General features: G+C 35.4%; 6 protein-coding genes across 7 annotated transcripts; 4 read left to right on the forward strand and 2 right to left on the reverse strand.

The window, feature by feature from the left end:
- Window positions 1–489: 489 nt before the first annotated feature.
- On the reverse strand, window positions 490–2,921 carry LOC105287735. The gene is made up of 4 exons (XM_011353467.2): window positions 2,034–2,921; window positions 1,605–1,735; window positions 1,063–1,267; window positions 490–859 (listed from the first exon to the last, which is right to left on the reverse strand). The coding sequence occupies exons 1-4, from the start codon at window positions 2,103–2,105 to the stop codon at window positions 641–643; spliced, it is 627 nt and encodes a 208-aa protein (XP_011351769.1). The 5' UTR covers window positions 2,106–2,921; the 3' UTR covers window positions 490–640.
- A 678-nt stretch (window positions 2,922–3,599) lies between these two features.
- LOC105287734 (dystrophin) lies at window positions 3,600–8,620 on the forward strand. Its single transcript, XM_026969845.1, has 11 exons — window positions 3,600–3,713; window positions 4,124–4,362; window positions 4,445–4,652; window positions 5,159–5,402; window positions 5,489–5,600; window positions 5,680–5,846; window positions 5,922–6,031; window positions 6,103–6,325; window positions 6,431–6,761; window positions 6,836–7,126; window positions 7,239–8,620. The coding sequence occupies exons 2-11, from the start codon at window positions 4,263–4,265 to the stop codon at window positions 7,358–7,360; spliced, it is 1,908 nt and encodes a 635-aa protein (XP_026825646.1). The 5' UTR covers window positions 3,600–3,713; window positions 4,124–4,262; the 3' UTR covers window positions 7,361–8,620.
- Window positions 8,152–10,628, reverse strand: LOC105287732 (glycerophosphodiester phosphodiesterase 1). Its single transcript, XM_011353463.3, has 5 exons — window positions 10,263–10,628; window positions 9,805–9,980; window positions 9,414–9,615; window positions 9,098–9,327; window positions 8,152–9,024 (listed from the first exon to the last, which is right to left on the reverse strand). Exons 1-5 carry the CDS (start codon window positions 10,596–10,598, stop codon window positions 8,883–8,885), a joined length of 1,086 nt encoding a protein of 361 aa, XP_011351765.1. The 5' UTR covers window positions 10,599–10,628; the 3' UTR covers window positions 8,152–8,882.
- Window positions 10,629–11,084: 456 nt separating this feature from the next.
- LOC105287733 (nucleic acid dioxygenase ALKBH1) lies at window positions 11,085–12,752 on the forward strand. Its single transcript, XM_011353465.3, has 4 exons — window positions 11,085–11,265; window positions 11,326–11,431; window positions 11,569–11,719; window positions 12,104–12,752. The coding sequence occupies exons 1-4, from the start codon at window positions 11,116–11,118 to the stop codon at window positions 12,675–12,677; spliced, it is 981 nt and encodes a 326-aa protein (XP_011351767.2). The 5' UTR covers window positions 11,085–11,115; the 3' UTR covers window positions 12,678–12,752.
- A 233-nt stretch (window positions 12,753–12,985) lies between these two features.
- Window positions 12,986–14,966, forward strand: LOC105287731 (V-type proton ATPase subunit D). Its single transcript, XM_011353462.3, has 4 exons — window positions 12,986–13,109; window positions 13,542–13,659; window positions 13,747–14,232; window positions 14,415–14,966. The coding sequence occupies exons 1-4, from the start codon at window positions 13,069–13,071 to the stop codon at window positions 14,505–14,507; spliced, it is 738 nt and encodes a 245-aa protein (XP_011351764.1). The 5' UTR covers window positions 12,986–13,068; the 3' UTR covers window positions 14,508–14,966.
- Window positions 14,967–15,624: 658 nt separating this feature from the next.
- LOC105287729 (dopamine N-acetyltransferase) lies at window positions 15,625–17,781 on the forward strand. Of its 2 annotated transcripts, XM_011353461.3 has the most exons (4): window positions 15,625–15,923; window positions 15,990–16,259; window positions 16,332–16,422; window positions 16,569–16,711. In XM_011353461.3, exons 1-3 carry the CDS (start codon window positions 15,702–15,704, stop codon window positions 16,383–16,385), a joined length of 546 nt encoding a protein of 181 aa, XP_011351763.1. In that variant the 5' UTR covers window positions 15,625–15,701; the 3' UTR covers window positions 16,386–16,422; window positions 16,569–16,711. The 2 variants fall into 2 exon arrangements, with proteins under 2 accessions (XP_011351763.1, XP_011351762.1); XM_011353460.3 differs by lacking the exon at window positions 16,332–16,422 and having other exon boundaries at window positions 15,633–15,923; window positions 16,569–17,781.
- The last annotated feature ends 113 nt before the right edge of the window (window positions 17,782–17,894 follow it).

Consider the following 17,894-nt stretch of genomic DNA (forward strand, 5'->3'; position numbering starts at 1 on the left):
CCTTTCTATGTGTATGTGTATACAATTTATAATCTAAACATGTATTATTTGTATTTACAAGTTTTAATATCAAGCTGTTTTTTAAAACATCTATATGAAATTTTTTTAATATTGAGATTATGATGTCTGCCTTCTAATTGTTGTAAATATTACAAATTGGATGAAGATACGCAAATTTTTCATTGTTGCTTCATTACAAAAGTAATAAATCGATATCAAATGCAATTCAGATAGCGATGAAGAAATTTTTACGATTATCAAATGTTATACTTGGTATTTCCTGACTAAATATTTATCTACATCAGCCAACCAGTAGTAAAGACAAAAGCAATGTTTTTACATAAAAATACTAAAATATTGAATAAAGTGAATAAAATTGAAAAACAACTGTTTGAGGCGTAAAATGTTTAGTGTAAAATATTAAATTTGAGCAAAGAATTTAAAAAGTCTGAAATCTTATCTGGATTTTTTAAAGATAAGTCAATTTCCTTTTTTACTTATTGGCCATATATTTCTATCTATAATACAATTCATAAATACAATAAACAATAAAATAACACAATAATATTCTTAAATTAATATTCATTTTCCAACTACACGATGGTAACAAATATATTAAAGAGAATATAAGGATATAGTATCAAACCTCTTCCGAATCATATAGTATTTGTTGTAAAACACGCATTCCATCTTCAAACTTATCATATTTATATGATTCCAACGATGACGTAGTAAATAATTTTTCCAATAATATTACTTTTCCACCTTCTTCTTCCGTTACATTCCAGATATTGCGAAAGTAAATTGTTTGAAGAAAATTATTAGTGAGTATTGAGGTAGTCCATGCGCACACATGCACCTATAAAATTCACGATATTCTTTTTTTCAACGTATAAAATTTTACATGTTTTATATATATATGCATATATATAATGACCGAAATAATCGAAGTTTTATTGATGAGAAATTAGAATATCCATACCAATAATTGTGCTTTTAATTCATATTTTTCTCTTTCTAAAAGTATAAATTTTCTTGTACACGTACATATTTTTTACTTACATTTATTTTTGTAACTCGTGAACACAAATTCATGGAATGAAATATCAGAGCACAAGTTTTAGCGATATTTGTGCTTAAGTCATTTTCGGCACTTTCTTCATTGAAGTAATCGTCCAAATCATTTATCAAAAGTACAGAAGGTACCGTTGCATAAGTGTGTAATTTAATGAGCTGCTCTCCGAAAGCTTCGTAATTGGAGAGATATCTATGAACATGTAATAAAACATTAATAACATTATAAAATATGTGCGCAAAATAATACACGTTTATTTTTATCATATTACTAATATCGATAGATTCGATAGATTTAAATCGAGTTAAATGAAGGATTAGTGAACATTTAACAAAGTAATCCTGTCACTATCGCGACCAGCATTACGCTTGCGCGCACGTGTGCTGTGTATGTATGAACTTTTTTTAAGCACTTTGTACATAATCATGAACCAAAATGAGGATTTGGTAAAATAAACTGATAAGATTTTGATTACCGTGGTATGCAAGAAAAGCAAACAATAAAATAACATATATTATACAAATCTTACATAAATCTTATTAACTTAAGAGCCGCGACCCCCGGATTACTTCTGTCATGACATACTGCTGGTCGTCTCTCCAGAGGTGCTGGCGTAATATAAACAACACGCCGTCCTCTTTCTGCCCAATACATTGCAATCTGCATAAAAAGTTCTTTTAAAAGCCATCGACAAGTATGCAAATGGTACAAAACAGTTAGTAACAACCGACTTTAATATCAACTTGGTTTTACATATAGTTTAATTATTTCAGTCATATCATAATTCAACAGCTTATTAAACCAAGATAGTTGAATGGCATGTTATTAAATGAAAATAATTCTTGAGCGTTTTATTAACCATTATTTTGACAAAATTATTTAATTAAAATTTTTTCAATGCTCATGGTATCTTATTTATACAAGGAACTTGCTGCTTCCCCATTGTTTATATACATACCTCAAACATAAAAGATTTGCTCAGTTCCTTTGGACCACACAATAACGTTGCTTTAGTATTCTTCGAGAACATTATTATTATTATAAAACAGCCTGCAAGTATCAACACTGATGAGTGTAAAATTATATTCTTATTTTAATTGCAATAATTTATTAAGAGACATGATGAGTCGCGCTAAATGCATGCGCGAGCATTTTTAGAATTAAAAAATGTCACCTAAATGCTTTTACCTAAATGTCTGCGTAAGAAATATTACGTATGCATTGCTGAGTTAATGCAACTATAGCAATTAACTCAATTCTTCCTTGTCTCTTCAATTCTTTATTAATAGTGATAGTACATTCTAATCACTAATAATAAACATTATTTATTATTTAATTATAATCGTGTCTCAAAATTTGAGACATGATTTCTGAGTATTCTAAAGATACGATAGTGATGAAGCGATCTATTAGAAAACGTTAGAAAAGAATGCCAGCGGCGAGTTATCCTTCCCACCTTGCTGCGTGTTTATGATCGTTGCTAGGTAACGGGGCCGTTGGCGTGCTTAGCTACGCCCACTACCTCGGTGTACATACGAGGCGTGCACTCTTATTTGCCAATCTGCTTTATTTAATATCTCAAAATATTTTTTGAGTGTCTGTCTGCAAAATCGTAGAAGACTCTTTTAGTCAACTCAATCCGTTCTACCTTCTTACGAACTTCTGATAGCATCTTCATTACCAGACACCCTGTATAAAGTCCGAAATACTATTCATCACACACACGCGCGCGCGCGCGCACACACGCAAGCACGCACACACACACACGCACGCACGTACGCACACGACGTCTCCAGCCGCATCACACTGTCGCGCTCGCGCGCGCATACACATTTTTCTCTCTCTCTCAAGTTATGATAAAATAAATATATTTCTTAATTTCTGTATGAATATATATTTATATTATTGTATAATAGATATGATAAATTTTATTTTTATATCTCACATTAACAGTACGATGCGTAAAACTATAAATAATTAGTGTGCACAATTTCTCGTTCTTACTTTATGCAAAATTCCGTTTATTGGATAGAGAAAATTAATTTTAACGTAATTTAATGTAATGCATTCGTGAGCAATTGTGTTAGATCAGTGACAGGTTTTTTAACCTCATAAACCTGTAGCTCATACTTTGTTAACGATTTATTACTCTCTTTACACTTTACAGTGGTATTTTTAACTTTTCAATGCTTTTGTTACATACAAGAAACTATCGAACGAGCCTAACGATCTCGTTCAAGTCCGAGGTCCATTCTGTATATTTATCAGTGAAACTTTTCACAACTCACTATAATCTTTATCAGTAAACTCATGCAATGCAGGCGCAAAATATCGACGAAATTTTATTTTTATCATTTATCGGAAAGAGGAGTCTTACATACCTCAGGCTGATTGCCTCTTCCAGAATTACGAAAAGTATAATTGTTGCGCGATTTGTTTTGTTATTTGACCACGATCTTGGAATGAAGAACGATAGTTTCGCCCGAGTACCACTAGGAGCCTCTGTACTCGCCTCTTAAACGACACTGTTTATCTACTATCGTTATCTTTTAGTCTATGATTTAAACTGACTCGTTCTTTTTGTTTATATCAACATTTAAACCGATTAAACTATGCAACAGCGTTGAGATGACAAAGAGTAAGCTTTATTCTAGAATTTGTGTACTAACACTGTTTCGTCCAAGCACACTCGGTAGAATTCGCTTCGACTTCGTGTTAAGATATACGTTATTTGTATTGTCAAATTCACATCGAGGGTGGGCATTTTCTTTAATCAACAGTGTACCGATTGTTTTTGTTTATGCAGTGGCAATCGTCGTTGTAACTGAAACTTATTTTCGAAATTGTTTAACATGTATGTTATAAAGTGAAATATTTTTTAACAATGTGGGTGTTTTCTCTCATATAATTCTAACGCTTAAAGTTTATATTAATATTACCATTGACATTGTTTATTAACACGATTAATAGTGAATGTTGTTTCATAAAATATTGTATAGGCAAATATATGTGCTACGATTTTCAAGAAATAATCATACCTTTTCACAGGCATGACGTCCAAACTTCAACGTATGCTTGATTTATTATAATTGAAAGACAAAGTATCGCTATTATAGATTTAGACGTACATAATTGAAAAATAATGTACAGATAAATATCTAATGACTCGGATTGTTGATATTCCACCATGGAGAATATTATGCGGTCCATGCAAGAATGTAATTCCATCCGTTACTCATCTTACAGAATTGCTGTGAAGATGCAAATATTACATAGAGAACTTAACAGTAGGTTTCGCATTCTGTTTTCCCATTAAATAGGATCTTCCTAACTTAACTGTTCTCCCTATATGTGTTTATGTATGTGCAGTGCGATATGTACAACTGGAGATAATAGCAGGAGTTTTTGAACGTCACAGACTTTCAATCACGGAGAATTGTGTTAATTTGGATTCAAGCGAAATCGAGGATGTCTTGTTCGACATCTACTTTGCAGCTCAGAAAGAAAGTAATTCTAATTTTGATGTTAATGCTGCAACAAAGCTTGCCACAAGCTATATTCTGAATACTTTTAACAAGTAAGTTCACATTTTTATATATTTTATTATTAATTAATAATAATGTCTTCACAATTGCGTTATAATTTTAAGTGTCCTTAATTTTGTATTAAGTTAAGATGCATAAAAAATATCTTAGATCTTTTGCACTAGTTGTTATCGAATTCCTAAAATTATTTGGGGATAATAATAATGGAGATAAATTTGGGGGAAGATAATTCTAATATCTGAAACGTTGAAACGTTACGATCTGAAATAAAAAGTGTTTAAAAATAATATTTAGGCAAATGACATTTTTGATATCTCTAAGACAGTAATATTAATTAATTGCCTTCAATTAGCTTAGCTGAAGATATCTGCAGTAATATACAAGTGTCCCATAATGAACTATACATTCTAAAAAAGCGTGTTACTGGGATGCATTTAATTAGAAAATTTTATCTTTGCATGCCATTAAATTCATCACCATTTGAAAAAACTATTTAATAAACAATGACGATATTATAAAAATATGTTTACCATTGCAGACAACAGACTGGAAATATTTTAGTATTTTCTGTAAAAGTTGCATTGGTATTATTGTGCAGTGGTAAACTACAAGAAAAGTATGGATATTTGTATCAACAGCTCGCTGATCATAATGCATGTCTGTCCCGAGCTGGTCTATACACTTTATTAACAAATATTTGCAAAATAACAGAATCGCTCGGAGAAGATGTAACGTACGGATGCAAGCAAATACAGTCGCACATAGATGCCTGTTTCGTAAAGGTAAACCACAAAATTGATTTTGCGATTACTCTCCACAATAAATAAATAATTAAGATCGATATATTACATTACTCGATACTCGATAGTCACAAGGTAGCCTCGGAATCACTGAAGCGGAGTTTGCCGCGTGGATCATGCAAGAGCCCCCTCTCCTCACTTGGATAACAACATTCAACCGGATAAAATCTGCGGAACACAGTAAGTAAAATTAAATAATTAACGCAGAATTAAATAATTTATAGATCTGAGTGCAACAACGAGCAATTTCTGTTTGCAGTTGTACACAATCTCAAATGCTCTTCGTGTAAAATAACGCCGATACGAGGTCCAAGGTACACGTGTTTGAGATGCGCGGGGTACCATCAGTGTCAGGAATGTTTTCTCTTGGGCAAAACGTCGAACAAGCACAAGTTGAAGCATCCAATCCGTGAATTTTGTGTGAAGGTCTGCGATCTAGATTTTGATTTAAACACTTTGATTACGCAATCCATTGTGCATATCCAATAATCTTTTTTTCAGTCTTCGCATCGTGAAATTACCAAGTTGATCATCGAATTGATCAGGAATAAGTTGAGACTGTGCTCTACCGGAACGGTCATGCTAGAGGAACCGGTTGCAGATGCCGTTAGGTATGCCGTAGACTGATAAATCTAATTTTATAAACACATGGTATTTTATAATGGTAATATTTGTTATACAGCGACGACACGAGACGCACGGATTACGGTTCGTTGAGGAGCACAATTAGGCGAAAGATTCTCAGCGACCCACAAAGGGAATTACAAAGTATCATCACGCACTTGGAGGAGGAAAACCGGCAATTGCAAATCGAACTGGTAGACATACGAGGCTCGAAAGCGGAAAGGCTGCATCGCCACAGGGCGACAATCGAGTCTCAATTACAGCGACTGAAGCTGCTTAAAGTACGTCAATTTATTAATAAAAATATTATTATTATTAATTAGTAAAAATAATTCGAGGACTTGCTCGCTTTAGAATCGAACCACTGATATTTATCTTTTTTGCAGAAGTATCTATTCATCGATCAAGCGCCGCCGATTCTCACCCGTATGCAAAGCACCCCGATGTTGCCCGTGTCTTCTAGGCTCGCGGCGTTGCCGCTAGAATTCGAGTTGAGCCCAATTATCAGGCAAGAAAACGTGAATCAGCAAGGAGCCAGGCTGCGATACAGGAAAGACAAACTGGCACCGAGTAGCTTTAACGTGTCGTCATGTGTGGAGCATGTAGGAGAGGAAGATAACACGAATGCTCTTCCTTGCATCGAGGAGGCCTCTATCAGTGCCGGGTTTGGCAATATGACGGAAAGCAATCGCATAGAATTGAGCACTTGGATCGGAGGTAAACATAATGTTCTCTCGACAAAGCGTAAGAAATAATTTCGGAAAAGTACACGCGCTCGATTTGATTACTAGGAACACGGAAGAGGGAATTGAGTCCAGCTAACAGCGGCTTCTCCCAATGGCTGGCCGCTGGCAATATAGACTGTAAAGAGGATAACTGTGCAATCAACGTAATTAGCAATGCAGACGTGGACTCGTCGCTGATAACGTCTCAGTCTCCTACTGGTAGGGACAATACGCCGTCCTCTCTACAGCGTCCTGGCAAACACTCGCAGCACAGTAGTCTGCAAAATATTCAAGGAGATCTCAATGATATATTAGACAGATTGCAAAATATGGTCGCTAACGATTGCTTGCTCGACGGTGAGTTATCAGCAATTATCTAAGAGAAAAATGTAGGAAATAATATATTTTATTAATATTTATATTTTTTTATTAATATAGTATAATTATGTATGGTATTTTTTTTTTGTAGAATCGTACGACGGTAATGACAATTGTAAACTGAAACGTGCCACTATGGAAATGGAGGATTTATTAACCGGCCTTATAGAGGGTATGGAATCTCGTAAAAGTAAACTTACTACAATCGTTTGAAGACTGTTTTAAATGTGGACATTTAGACACGTTCTACATTTAAAATTCTTTAGATTATTTTTACTCTTTGTTTCCTCTCCTGACTAATTTTAATGTAATAATTTTATTTATTTTTAATCCTTCGATCGACTTGATTTTTAATCTGCATATAAATATGTCATTTTATAATTATTTTGTGGTATTCGGTATTTTGATAAATATTATACTTTATTCGAAAAAGGCATATCATGTAAAGATATATAATGTAAATTAATTATAAGCATAAGCAATATTTGATATAAAAATTTTTCGTAATTATTAGATAGTATAAACGTATAAACGCGCGCTAATGAGCCACATAGTTAGCACTGCACAGCATTGCGAAATGTAATGCCCAACACATTGTACGTCAGTCTCACAGACTTTTATTATAAAAGTCTATGGTCAATCTTATCGCCATTCCGCAATCGTTTGGCGAGATTTATTATACTTATCGCTGTTCGCAATTTTTTTTCATTGAATGGTATCTGTTATAATTTCTATTGCGTTTTGAATTCCATATTATACATGCTAGAAATATTAATGACAATTTATAATAATTATATTAATAGTTAAATATTATTGTTTGTGATTCTCGGCACTCGCGCTTCGAAAGACTAAAAGTTTACCGGCGTACAGTATGTTAAGATTATTTTATATATACATGCACGTACACACATAATCTGTACAATAATAAACGAAATTATTTTGAAAAATTTTTATTAATAAAAAAAAGATGTATTTTATAACTGTCAATATAAAAAAAGTTTAGATAAATTGATAAATTTTATATAATTACCAAACTTCAATTGTACCTAAAAACTCTTAAGAATTATGCTTAAAATTACACTTAAAATATTACAATACTATGATACGCAAAGCTACTGAGGTGGGGGTTTCTGTCCCACTAATTCGTTGATATAAAAATGGAAATGAGATGTCGGAATGCTCTGTATAGACTTATTACACTAGTATCGGAATTCAGATTCAATCAATTGACTCTAATACTTCCGTACGGCTCAGCGGACTACCGATGACTGAGATCTTATCGTCAGATGATCGCTATTACATAGATTACATAGATAGATACATCGAATAGATCGAACACTACACTACATACAAGCTTCTTTTAAGCATTTTAAATGCATCGAATGTTTTCTGCTCGTTGATTCATGAATACATATCCACGTTTGTATAAGCTTATTATATTCCTGTCAAAGTATAATAAATTTATTTTCAAGTCAATGAAAATTATACACATATATATATATATATACATATTTGAGATAGTAAATAGTAGATAGTACATTTTTTGTTCCTGACAAGTGCCTTACATTCTACACGTAAACTAATACAAATGATGATTTTGTGATCAGACTAGATGATTGATTGCAACATAATTTATATTATAATCAGGAATAGACAAATTTGTACGTGTATAATGCCACGATATATACGATATAATTTTTTTAAACTACTGAACATATATCTATAGGTTGAGATGCTACATGTCTTTTTCCAAATGCAGCGTATCAGTTAGATAAGTAATCTTAAGGAACTTGGAAAAATGCGTTTTCTCCGTCGGGCGGTTCACTGTCCACGCCATCACGCGGATACCGCGATCGCACCATTGTTCTACTATGTATCTGAAATAAAATTACGTCTTACTTAATTTCTGTGTACCCACGTGCGCGCACAAAATAAGATAAAATTACATACGGATTGATTATGTCTTTGTGCAACAGCACGGCGGATATGCCAACGACGTAATAAACGAAGCGCGGTAACAGCCACTCGTACAACGTTTCCAGGACACAAGCTGCCAGATGCTTAAACGGATTGCGAAAGCGTACCGGGCCGGGCGCTTCCAAGCCGGCGTACGACACTCTCGAGAAAAAGTATGGCCTCCATGCAAGACTCGAGACGATCCGTGGCTCTTTTTTTCTAATCTGAACGCAAAATTAATTAATAATTCATAAACGAAATATACTTTTCAAAAATATTAATTAGTAGTTCAATTATGCTCAACACGCACCATGTATATTATGATTGGATTGAAGCTTGATACGACGCCTCTTTGAAATAATTTTGGATACTTCTCGTACGCATCGAGGATAACTTGCACCACATCCGTCCTCGTCTCTTTTATATCTATAATCACTCTTTGCTCGCTCTTGAGACATTCTTGTAAAGCATCATCTAACAGCGCGATTTTCTCGCCATTGGCAAATTTATTCCTTTAGTAAAACAATATTTCTTTTTATTAAAGTACTCTGATAATATACATATATTATATATGTATATAAGTATCATAAAGCATCTTCATAAAATATTTAATAAAATTTAAAAACTATTTTATACAAATTGCAATTAAGTTAAGGATACACGTATATAAAATTGTGTGACTCGGATATAAATAACTGTACCTAAGTGGATGATTATAAGCTATATCAAATTCCTGTAATTCCTCCCACGTCATCTCGCTTATTGTTCCCGTTTGGCCTGTAAGTCGTTCAATTGTTGGGTCATGAAATATTATCGGAATGTTATCTTTTGTAAGTCTTAAGTCAAGTTCTATAGCACTGCAGCCCTTTCCCCTGCTCTGAAAAAAAAAATAAATAATGACTAATCTATTAAAAGATATATTTTTTGCAATATATATTTTATAGATGCACAATGGTTACACAAAATAACAAAGTATTACTGTTAAATAATATTCAATTAAAATTTTCTCTAAATCTTTTTTATATTAATTCTAATTCTTTATATTATTAAACAGCATTAATATCAAGTTAATACTAAAATTGGAATGCAAAATCTGGTCCATTAAAAATTAAAAAAAAGGAGCATACAACTAAAGTTATTTCAAAATGCATAATTTTACATTTCGGAATGCCAACAAACTGTTCTCAGGATAGTCATATCCTCCACCACGATGAGCCACCACTCGCATGCAATACTTCTCTCCGTTACCATGATTTTCAGACACAGAGTTATCTTTGACCAGGAGGAGCGGATTTACACCAAGCACTTCCTGCACAGTGCCAACGGGTGGAGGTGAAACTCGGACTAATTTCAGCACAATCATGACAATCAAGGAGCCCCAAACGATCCAGGGAATGGAAAACTCATAGAGAACCGTGACCAATATGCTTAGTATTGTTTGCATAAATATCCATAATAAAGCGCTGTTTACGATTAATTCGACGAATTTGTGCATTTTCGTACTTATCACACCTACTGCCTACGTTTACGTATTCGAAATATCCCTCTCGTCCTGCCATACACGAAGGATTAGATGAGTCTCGTCATTACTAGAGGTTCTCGTTACTCGATTAAATCATTACTTCGAAGAATTATGATCTGAATCGATTGTCAAAAACTGCACGTGTGGTCGAGCACAATAATCAGCGTCGTCGATAGTCTATCAACAATTCGTGCACAACACATTCTTCCCGTTTGCGAATCGCATCAGGTTTCTGCGGATTTTAAAAGCAACGAAACAACACGAAATTCGCGGAGTCATGCACGAGCTTCGTTTTTCTTTCTTCTCGGAATACAAAATTATCACTTCTACACAGCTCACTGTCCTTTTCGTTTTCTTCTTTTTGATATGCTGATAACAGATAAACTAAAGCCCATTCATTTCATATGGTCATAAACAAAATCATTAGGAGAGGTTAAGGCGCAGCGTCGAGCGTCAAAGATGCATTGCTGTAGTTCAGTTAGCACTGCAAATGCTGCACAAACGCAACAGGGGAACATGGCGATGGCGGTTTGCATGGTTGAAAAAAATGTTTCGTGACAGTTTTAAATATTACAAAAGCCGAACTTCAGCGCCCGATCTCAGCGATGTAATTGACTTGGAAAATCCAAATTATGTTAGAGTACGTAATCCTGCGAGTAACGCACTCTTCTGGTTAGGTTAATTACAGAACGCTTTATAGGTTAGGCGGATTGCGGCCCGTGTAACTACTGATACTGAACAAATTGATACCTTTGGATTGAAACCTATAGCAAAATGGAAGATTTACGAATTACTGGACATTCCGGGTGTGCAAATTTTGTGTAAAACATTTCAATGATCGGTTCTTGAATCATCGTTTTTAATACTGTGTCGATATTATTTTATAAGATGTCACACAATAGTTGGTGTCCGGTCATTGCTTATTTTTTTTTATCATTTTCAGGACTCATCTTTATTCAGAATCCATTCACATCTGCTGGCCAGCGATACTGGATCACAAAATGTCTGAAGGATTACTCTAAGGAACCGTACAAGTTAAACATAGACGCTCACAACATTTTAGATAATGAAGCATGGTGGGACGTATGTTTCCAGTAAGAGGATAATTATAGTAATTTTTCTAGTAAAAACACATATTGATAATGATTTTTATACTAACTCTAGGCGTCTGCAGGGGGGGGGGGAGACTGGACATTGCTCCTCCCTGGAATTAGCAAACAATTGAACATTTGTTCTTCCTTAAAATAAAGAAAAAAGATGCCAAATTGCAGATGTAACGTTTATGCTTATCTACCTTGTTGCGGGAGAGAAAGCTTTTACTACCAAAAGGTCTATAAATTTTTAATTATGTTATTTTAATTCTGACATTTTGAATCATTCCCCTCCCCTGGAAAAAAATCCTGTGGACGCCCTTGACTGTAGGTATAATTATGTTAAAAACTATGCGTTAATATTACTGTAATCTCTATTTGATTTAGGACTTCGGAGAGGGGTAGAGCTCTCTTGCCAAAACTGCGATGGGCGACGCTGGGATATCATCACAATTGGGATACGAAATTGTATTCGGAAAACTCGAAGAGCGACATGCCACCGGAATTGTGCGATCTAACGTCCGTTTTAGCAAAGGCACTGGATTTTCAGGATTTTAGGGCAGAGGCAGCGATCGTGAATTATTATCGGATGAATTCGACTTTAGCAGGTCACACGGATCATTCGGAGGCGAACGCTATGGCGCCACTTTTCTCCATAAGTTTCGGACAGACGGCAATCTTCCTGATTGGCGGATTGAAACACGAGGATTCAGCGAACGCGTTGTTTCTGCGGAGCGGTGACGTGGTGATAATGTCGGGTAGCTCCCGTTTGAGGTATCACGGAGTACCGAAAATTTTGCCGGCTTCCAAGACACCCTGGGACGATAATGAACCGGACAGTCACGAAAGTTCCATGTACAATCTTGAGGACTGGCGTAAAGCGCGAGATTACATCGCCGAAGCTAGGATTAACATGAATGTACGACAGGTGCTGGAACCTGGACAAATTGTATTATACTAGGATATCTTTTATCTTCGTTATAAAAGTATGAAATATATTTATTTACCATAAATTAATTAAATTAATTATTTTACCATAAATAGAGATGTTTTTTATATTCAGCTTAATTGCAATACTCTTCCTTAATTAGTTTTAATTACTGTTACCTATTCGTAGTTTACTTAAAACGATGACCGAAAAGATATGCAGTAATTATGGAAAATTATTTTTACCAGTTGATTAAAAAAAGAGATAAAAATTATATTGCAGCATTTAAGTTAATAAAGATTATAATGAATATATTCTTGAGCTAAAATTTGAATCGCGCGCCATTGGAACGCGGCGGGTACGACCTCCGGTTTTTCGTGTCAGCTGATCAATTCCATTCCTGTCTGCTGACCAGTGGTTGAGAATGTCGGGCAAGGATAAATTACCGATTTTCCCCTCTCGGGGGTAAGTATTCTCTTTTAACAAATTCGCTGTAATTGTTAGAAAAACTCAACAATTTCGTTTGAATATCGTCAGTCATCATTTGTTTTCAAGAAATTTTACTTGGAAACTTATTGCAATAATGGGTGTAACTCGTCGATTGTTGAGGAACTTTCAAGTGTTTTTTAAGTTTTTTAATTCTCTTTTTAAACTCATCGCTTTGAAATATTTTACCTGCAAAGAAATTTAATGCGTACGTAAATGCGTGTTTGTTTCTTATACGATATATATTTAATAGTATCAGACAAATTATATAAATAGCATCGTGGCATTTGTGTTATTTCAAATATAACGATGATATTTCAAAGAATCAGTTATAAGTTTATGGGTTTTATTGCATTTTATTCTGATTTCGAGATTTTGCATATCAGTTAAGTTGTACGCTTCTATATCTAGGGCTCAGATGTTGATGAAGTCCCGCTTAGCTGGAGCTCAAAAGGGGCATGGATTACTGAAGAAAAAGGCTGACGCGTTGCAAATGCGCTTCAGAATGATCTTGGGCAAAATCATAGAAGTATGATTACCTTCGTTTGTGCTTGGTGTCTGAATTCCTACATATCTGTCTAATTGTATTCCTGCTTCATGTTCGTTTTATTTGTAGACCAAGACTTTGATGGGCGAAGTAATGAAGGAGGCTGCCTTCTCTCTGGCCGAGGCGAAATTCGCTACGGGAGATTTCAATCAGGTGGTCTTGCAAAATGTGACAAAGGCACAGATCAAGATACGTTCGAAGAAGGACAACGTCGCTGGTGTCAATCTGCCGATATTCGAATCTTATCAGGATGGAACGGACACTTACGAGCTGGCGGGTTTAGCCAGAGGTGGTCAGCAACTGGCCAAACTGAAGAAAAATTATCAGCGGGCGGTGAAATTACTGGTAGAGCTGGCGTCACTGCAGACGAGTTTCGTTACCCTCGACGAGGTCATTAAGATCACAAATCGACGCGTCAATGCTATAGAGCACGTGATCATTCCTCGTATCGAGAGGACTCTAGCCTACATTATTTCTGAGCTCGATGAGCTTGAAAGAGAAGAATTTTATCGCTTGAAGAAGATTCAGGATAAGAAGAAGATAGCTAAGGCAAAGGTACAATATTTTTATAAATTATTTATGTTACTTATTTATCACTGTATTATTAAATTGTCATAAAATGTTTTTATGACAAAATTCATTTTTCTCTAGTTGATGTTTCTAATTTATTCTGCTTTGTTAGAGACTGAATATAGAATATAGAATAATTGATAAAAAATCTGTTGATTCCGTTATAGCTTGAAGCGGAGAGAGTACAATTGATGGCGGATGGCCTTAATCTGGATACTGCAAACCTGCTGGATGAGAGCGATGATGATGTGCTGTTTTAAATATTGTGTAAATAACATGTTATCGCTATTAAGAGGAATCATTAATAACGAAAAAGAGATGAGAAATCCATTTAGCTCTTTATCTCGTAATTTTATCTCGTGGTAATGTCAGTTTCATTTGTACATTTAGAAAGTAGCATAAGCAGCCTTTCGAATTCTCTTTTCTTGCGGAATTTTCAAGAATCGCCGATATTATTGCCTTTATTTATCCTTCCAGAAATAAATTGTACAGCAATATATAGCACAAGCAATCATGTATACATCACGGCTATTCTATTACTTTTTTAAAAGTATTCCAGATATTGTGAGTAAACCCTACGTAGCAAAGAATCTTAATTATACATATTGCCAATCATTCCATCGTCATCCAAATCATTTCTGATTTGTATGATGCAAGGAATTGTACAATCCAGTACTCTAGTAATAATTACGAATATAATAAATATATGTATATATTTATTTCTGTTCTTTCAATTATTTTTCATTTATCTTTTACAGCCTGCGGATCCTTGTTCTATTCTTTTCCAGATTATTAGAAGGATACGTGAACAGGATATTTTTTATAACAGAAGCGCGAATCATTGAAATATATACTTAAATATTTACAGATCCGTCACACGTGCCGGTATAAAAATTTATTAATTATCTTGTACAGTAAAGTTTACTAAATTGGCCTAGTTTACTCCGATTTAATAGACGTCAATCAAACAGTAAATAGTAACTAGTACATTCGGTTTAGTCATTGGCTGATTAGCTCAAATGTGATGTCAACTATTTGATACTATTTGATACGTATCAAACGGTGTAAATTAGGCTATTGACTCGTACAAGTTCTATTAAAATAACTAGACTATGTATATATTTTTGTTATAAAATAATAATTTCGATTAAATCAGTGTTGGCGACTTATTTTTATTTCTGTGAATTGCGAATGCCATTCACAAGGAAAGTCATTGCGACTAAAAGAATTTCAAGTTGATTTTCATACATTGAATGAACTTGCTGATGAAAAATCGACGTGTACGACTGACCTAGTGTATCCGCTAGAGAAGTAGGTCGATCAATATTACATGAGGACAGGGGGACGGAGGGTTTTTCCCATACGAGAGGTGGTGACCACCCTTCTTCACCGAAAGGAGATGCGCGTGTGGAAATTGCTGTCAGTGCGCGGCGGAAAATTCGCCCACCCCAAACATGTCGTCATCTAGCGAGGACTGTCTGACGGCCGTGGAGGTGCCGGAGGAACGCTACGACGATGCTATCCACCATCTAAAATGGAATTTCTTCGCCGACGAGCCGCTCAACAATGCCGTGGGACTCTGCGCGAAAGGAGAATCGCAGTGCGAGTTGGAGCGACACTGTCTGCTCACCTTGAAGCAGGGTTACTCCAGGATGCTGGTGGATAAGCGAGGAGTGGTGAGCAATGCCGCCCGATTACGTTACGTCGTATTGTCTTGAGCATTATCAGAGTGTTTTTATCAGATCGCGGGAATGGCACTAAACGGCATCGTGAAAAAGGGCGAACGCGAGGAGGCGGAGAAGCGTTTGGCCGAGCTGGATGATGAGAAGTTTAAGACAATTTTCAGACTACTCTATAAAGTGAACGAGAAGATCGATCTGTTCACTAAATACGATGTCGACGAGCTGTTTGAGTGTCGGATTCTCAGTGTCGATGAGCGTTATCGTGGCAAAGGCTTGGCCAATATTCTCATGGCCGACAGCGTAAAAACGGCCAAAAGCGCCGGTTTCAAGGTAGATTAACAAGGTTGATACAACAGCGTTTCGCGCAGTCACTATACTTTGCGTGTTTCCCTTTTGTTTCAGCATGCTCTTCGGTTAATACATGCATGGGATGATTTTCGTTTCCCTCCCCCATGAGATATAATTAGAGCACCTCTTGTTACTTTTCTGAAAGGTACTTTCACTTATAATAATTATTTACCCTTTTCCTGGTTCAATTCTTTTTTTCTTATTTTACCCCCGAGTTCTCACACATGATCAGCCATTAACGATCAACATTTATCGATCGCGATATCGCTTGAACGATCTCTACTATCATAGGTGTGCAAGGCCGACGCGACTGGCTTGTACTCGCAGAAGGTATGCCTGAAGCAAGGCTTCCGAGTGGAGGCGGAGATCCCATACGCAGAGCTGGATGAATCCATCAGACCGGCGCCGCCTCACGAAGCGTTAAAACTCATGGTGAAATTAATAGATTGAACATAAGAAGGAGAAAAAGCAGAAGAAAGTCGGACAGCTTAATTAAATTAAGCCACCAATACGAAAGCGTAAAACGCAAAGTAGATAAAAAAATATATATGTATCATGTCATCGTGTCGTGACAATAAGAAATCCGTAAATGCATGTCTTTGGTGTCGCGAAAATGACGTGACGCTTTCTTATTTCGAATATTTACTTCAAATTCAAGAGAGTTATATCGCGCAACTTTCACGTAGCAAGTGTCGAAACATCTCTAAATGATGTCCGGTATTACTGCCTCCCCGTGTATGTGTTCCGAACGAGGTATGAAGGTATCATACGGTTGTTATAAAAAGGAGGTAACGAAGCAAATTTAATGTAGCGAATGACGTTAAAAGTGAATCACATTCAGACTACAGTCAGTCTGTTGACAGCACAGGCAATCCGCTCTGATCCAGCAAAAGCAAAAGGAGATACGCTTGTAGAAAATACTTGTACGAACATTGTTATGTCGCTTAACTCCTGGAAACTAGATGATTTCATGAGAATTTCGACACTTTTACGTTACTGATTCCAATATCCAATGCAGTATTGCACCTGTTAATTATCCGTCTAGACAGCAATTATTTTTTCTCGCGGTTAATATAAAGAAAAAGGATGATAAAATGGCAGTAAACTAAACGCACTCGTAGATATCTCGTGAGGATTAAGATTTCAAAGGGGAACGTATTAATTGCCTGCAGATGCAAATATCTGATAATAGAAAGGAAAAAGAAGAAAGTCATAAAAGCGTGTGTAAATGCTGCGGTTTGTTCGAAATTTGTGCGTCTAGCGATTTGCCGATGTCGCCGGATGAGAAATAGTCCACGAGGTGCATAATGTCCAATTATGTATATATGTCTACTAATGCACAGTTTATTCTTTCTCTCTCATCAGCGAACATCGGAAAAGCGCAGAGATATTGTTTTCTAATTTATACACGTATACATTATCGTATCGAAAAGTGATTATATAGAATATTGTTGCTCGGGATATAACAAACATGGGTCCATACACGAGTATAAATTAAAAGAACAAAAAAAAAGTTATATGAGAAGAATGAAAGATATTTTTGTCGGTATCACAGTATCGAGAGTATATATAAAATATATACGAGTTATTTTGTAAGAACATCCAGTAAATCGATAT

The sequence above is a fragment of the Ooceraea biroi genome, chromosome 5, assembly GCF_003672135.1.
Source record: "Ooceraea biroi isolate clonal line C1 chromosome 5, Obir_v5.4, whole genome shotgun sequence".
NCBI classification, from domain to species: Eukaryota; Metazoa; Arthropoda; class Insecta; order Hymenoptera; family Formicidae; genus Ooceraea; species Ooceraea biroi.

Excerpts from the sequence above, each read along its gene's own strand:
- LOC105287735 (XM_011353467.2), bottom strand. The coding sequence starts at position 2,105 with ATGTTCTCGAAGAATACTAAAGCAACGTTATTGTGTGGTCCAAAGGAA. Across the intron at positions 1,736-2,033 it reads GCAAATCTTTTATGTTTGAG|ATTGCAATGTATTGGGCAGA; the intron begins GTATGTATATAA and ends CTTTTTATGCAG. Across the intron at positions 1,268-1,604 it reads CTTAAGTTAATAAGATTTAT|ATATCTCTCCAATTACGAAG; the intron begins GTAAGATTTGTA and ends ACATGTTCATAG.
- LOC105287734 (XM_026969845.1), top strand. The coding sequence starts at position 4,263 with ATGGAGAATATTATGCGGTCCATGCAAGAATGTAATTCCATCCGTTAC. Across the intron at positions 4,653-5,158 it reads ATTCTGAATACTTTTAACAA|ACAACAGACTGGAAATATTT; the intron begins GTAAGTTCACAT and ends TTACCATTGCAG. Across the intron at positions 6,032-6,102 it reads CCGGTTGCAGATGCCGTTAG|CGACGACACGAGACGCACGG; the intron begins GTATGCCGTAGA and ends TTTGTTATACAG.
- LOC105287732 (XM_011353463.3), bottom strand. The coding sequence starts at position 10,598 with ATGCACAAATTCGTCGAATTAATCGTAAACAGCGCTTTATTATGGATA. Across the intron at positions 9,616-9,804 it reads GCTTATAATCATCCACTTAG|GAATAAATTTGCCAATGGCG; the intron begins GTACAGTTATTT and ends GTTTTACTAAAG. Across the intron at positions 9,328-9,413 it reads ATCCAATCATAATATACATG|ATTAGAAAAAAAGAGCCACG; the intron begins GTGCGTGTTGAG and ends TTTTGCGTTCAG.
- LOC105287733 (XM_011353465.3), top strand. The coding sequence starts at position 11,116 with ATGCTGCACAAACGCAACAGGGGAACATGGCGATGGCGGTTTGCATGG. Across the intron at positions 11,266-11,325 it reads AAAATCCAAATTATGTTAGA|GTTAGGCGGATTGCGGCCCG; the intron begins GTACGTAATCCT and ends AACGCTTTATAG. Across the intron at positions 11,432-11,568 it reads CGAATTACTGGACATTCCGG|GACTCATCTTTATTCAGAAT; the intron begins GTGTGCAAATTT and ends TATCATTTTCAG.
- LOC105287731 (XM_011353462.3), top strand. The coding sequence starts at position 13,069 with ATGTCGGGCAAGGATAAATTACCGATTTTCCCCTCTCGGGG. Across the intron at positions 13,660-13,746 it reads TCTTGGGCAAAATCATAGAA|ACCAAGACTTTGATGGGCGA; the intron begins GTATGATTACCT and ends TTTTATTTGTAG. Across the intron at positions 14,233-14,414 it reads AGAAGATAGCTAAGGCAAAG|CTTGAAGCGGAGAGAGTACA; the intron begins GTACAATATTTT and ends ATTCCGTTATAG.
- LOC105287729 (XM_011353460.3), top strand. The coding sequence starts at position 15,702 with ATGTCGTCATCTAGCGAGGACTGTCTGACGGCCGTGGAGGTGCCGGAG. Across the intron at positions 15,924-15,989 it reads TGGTGGATAAGCGAGGAGTG|ATCGCGGGAATGGCACTAAA; the intron begins GTGAGCAATGCC and ends TGTTTTTATCAG. Across the intron at positions 16,260-16,568 it reads CCAAAAGCGCCGGTTTCAAG|GTGTGCAAGGCCGACGCGAC; the intron begins GTAGATTAACAA and ends CTACTATCATAG.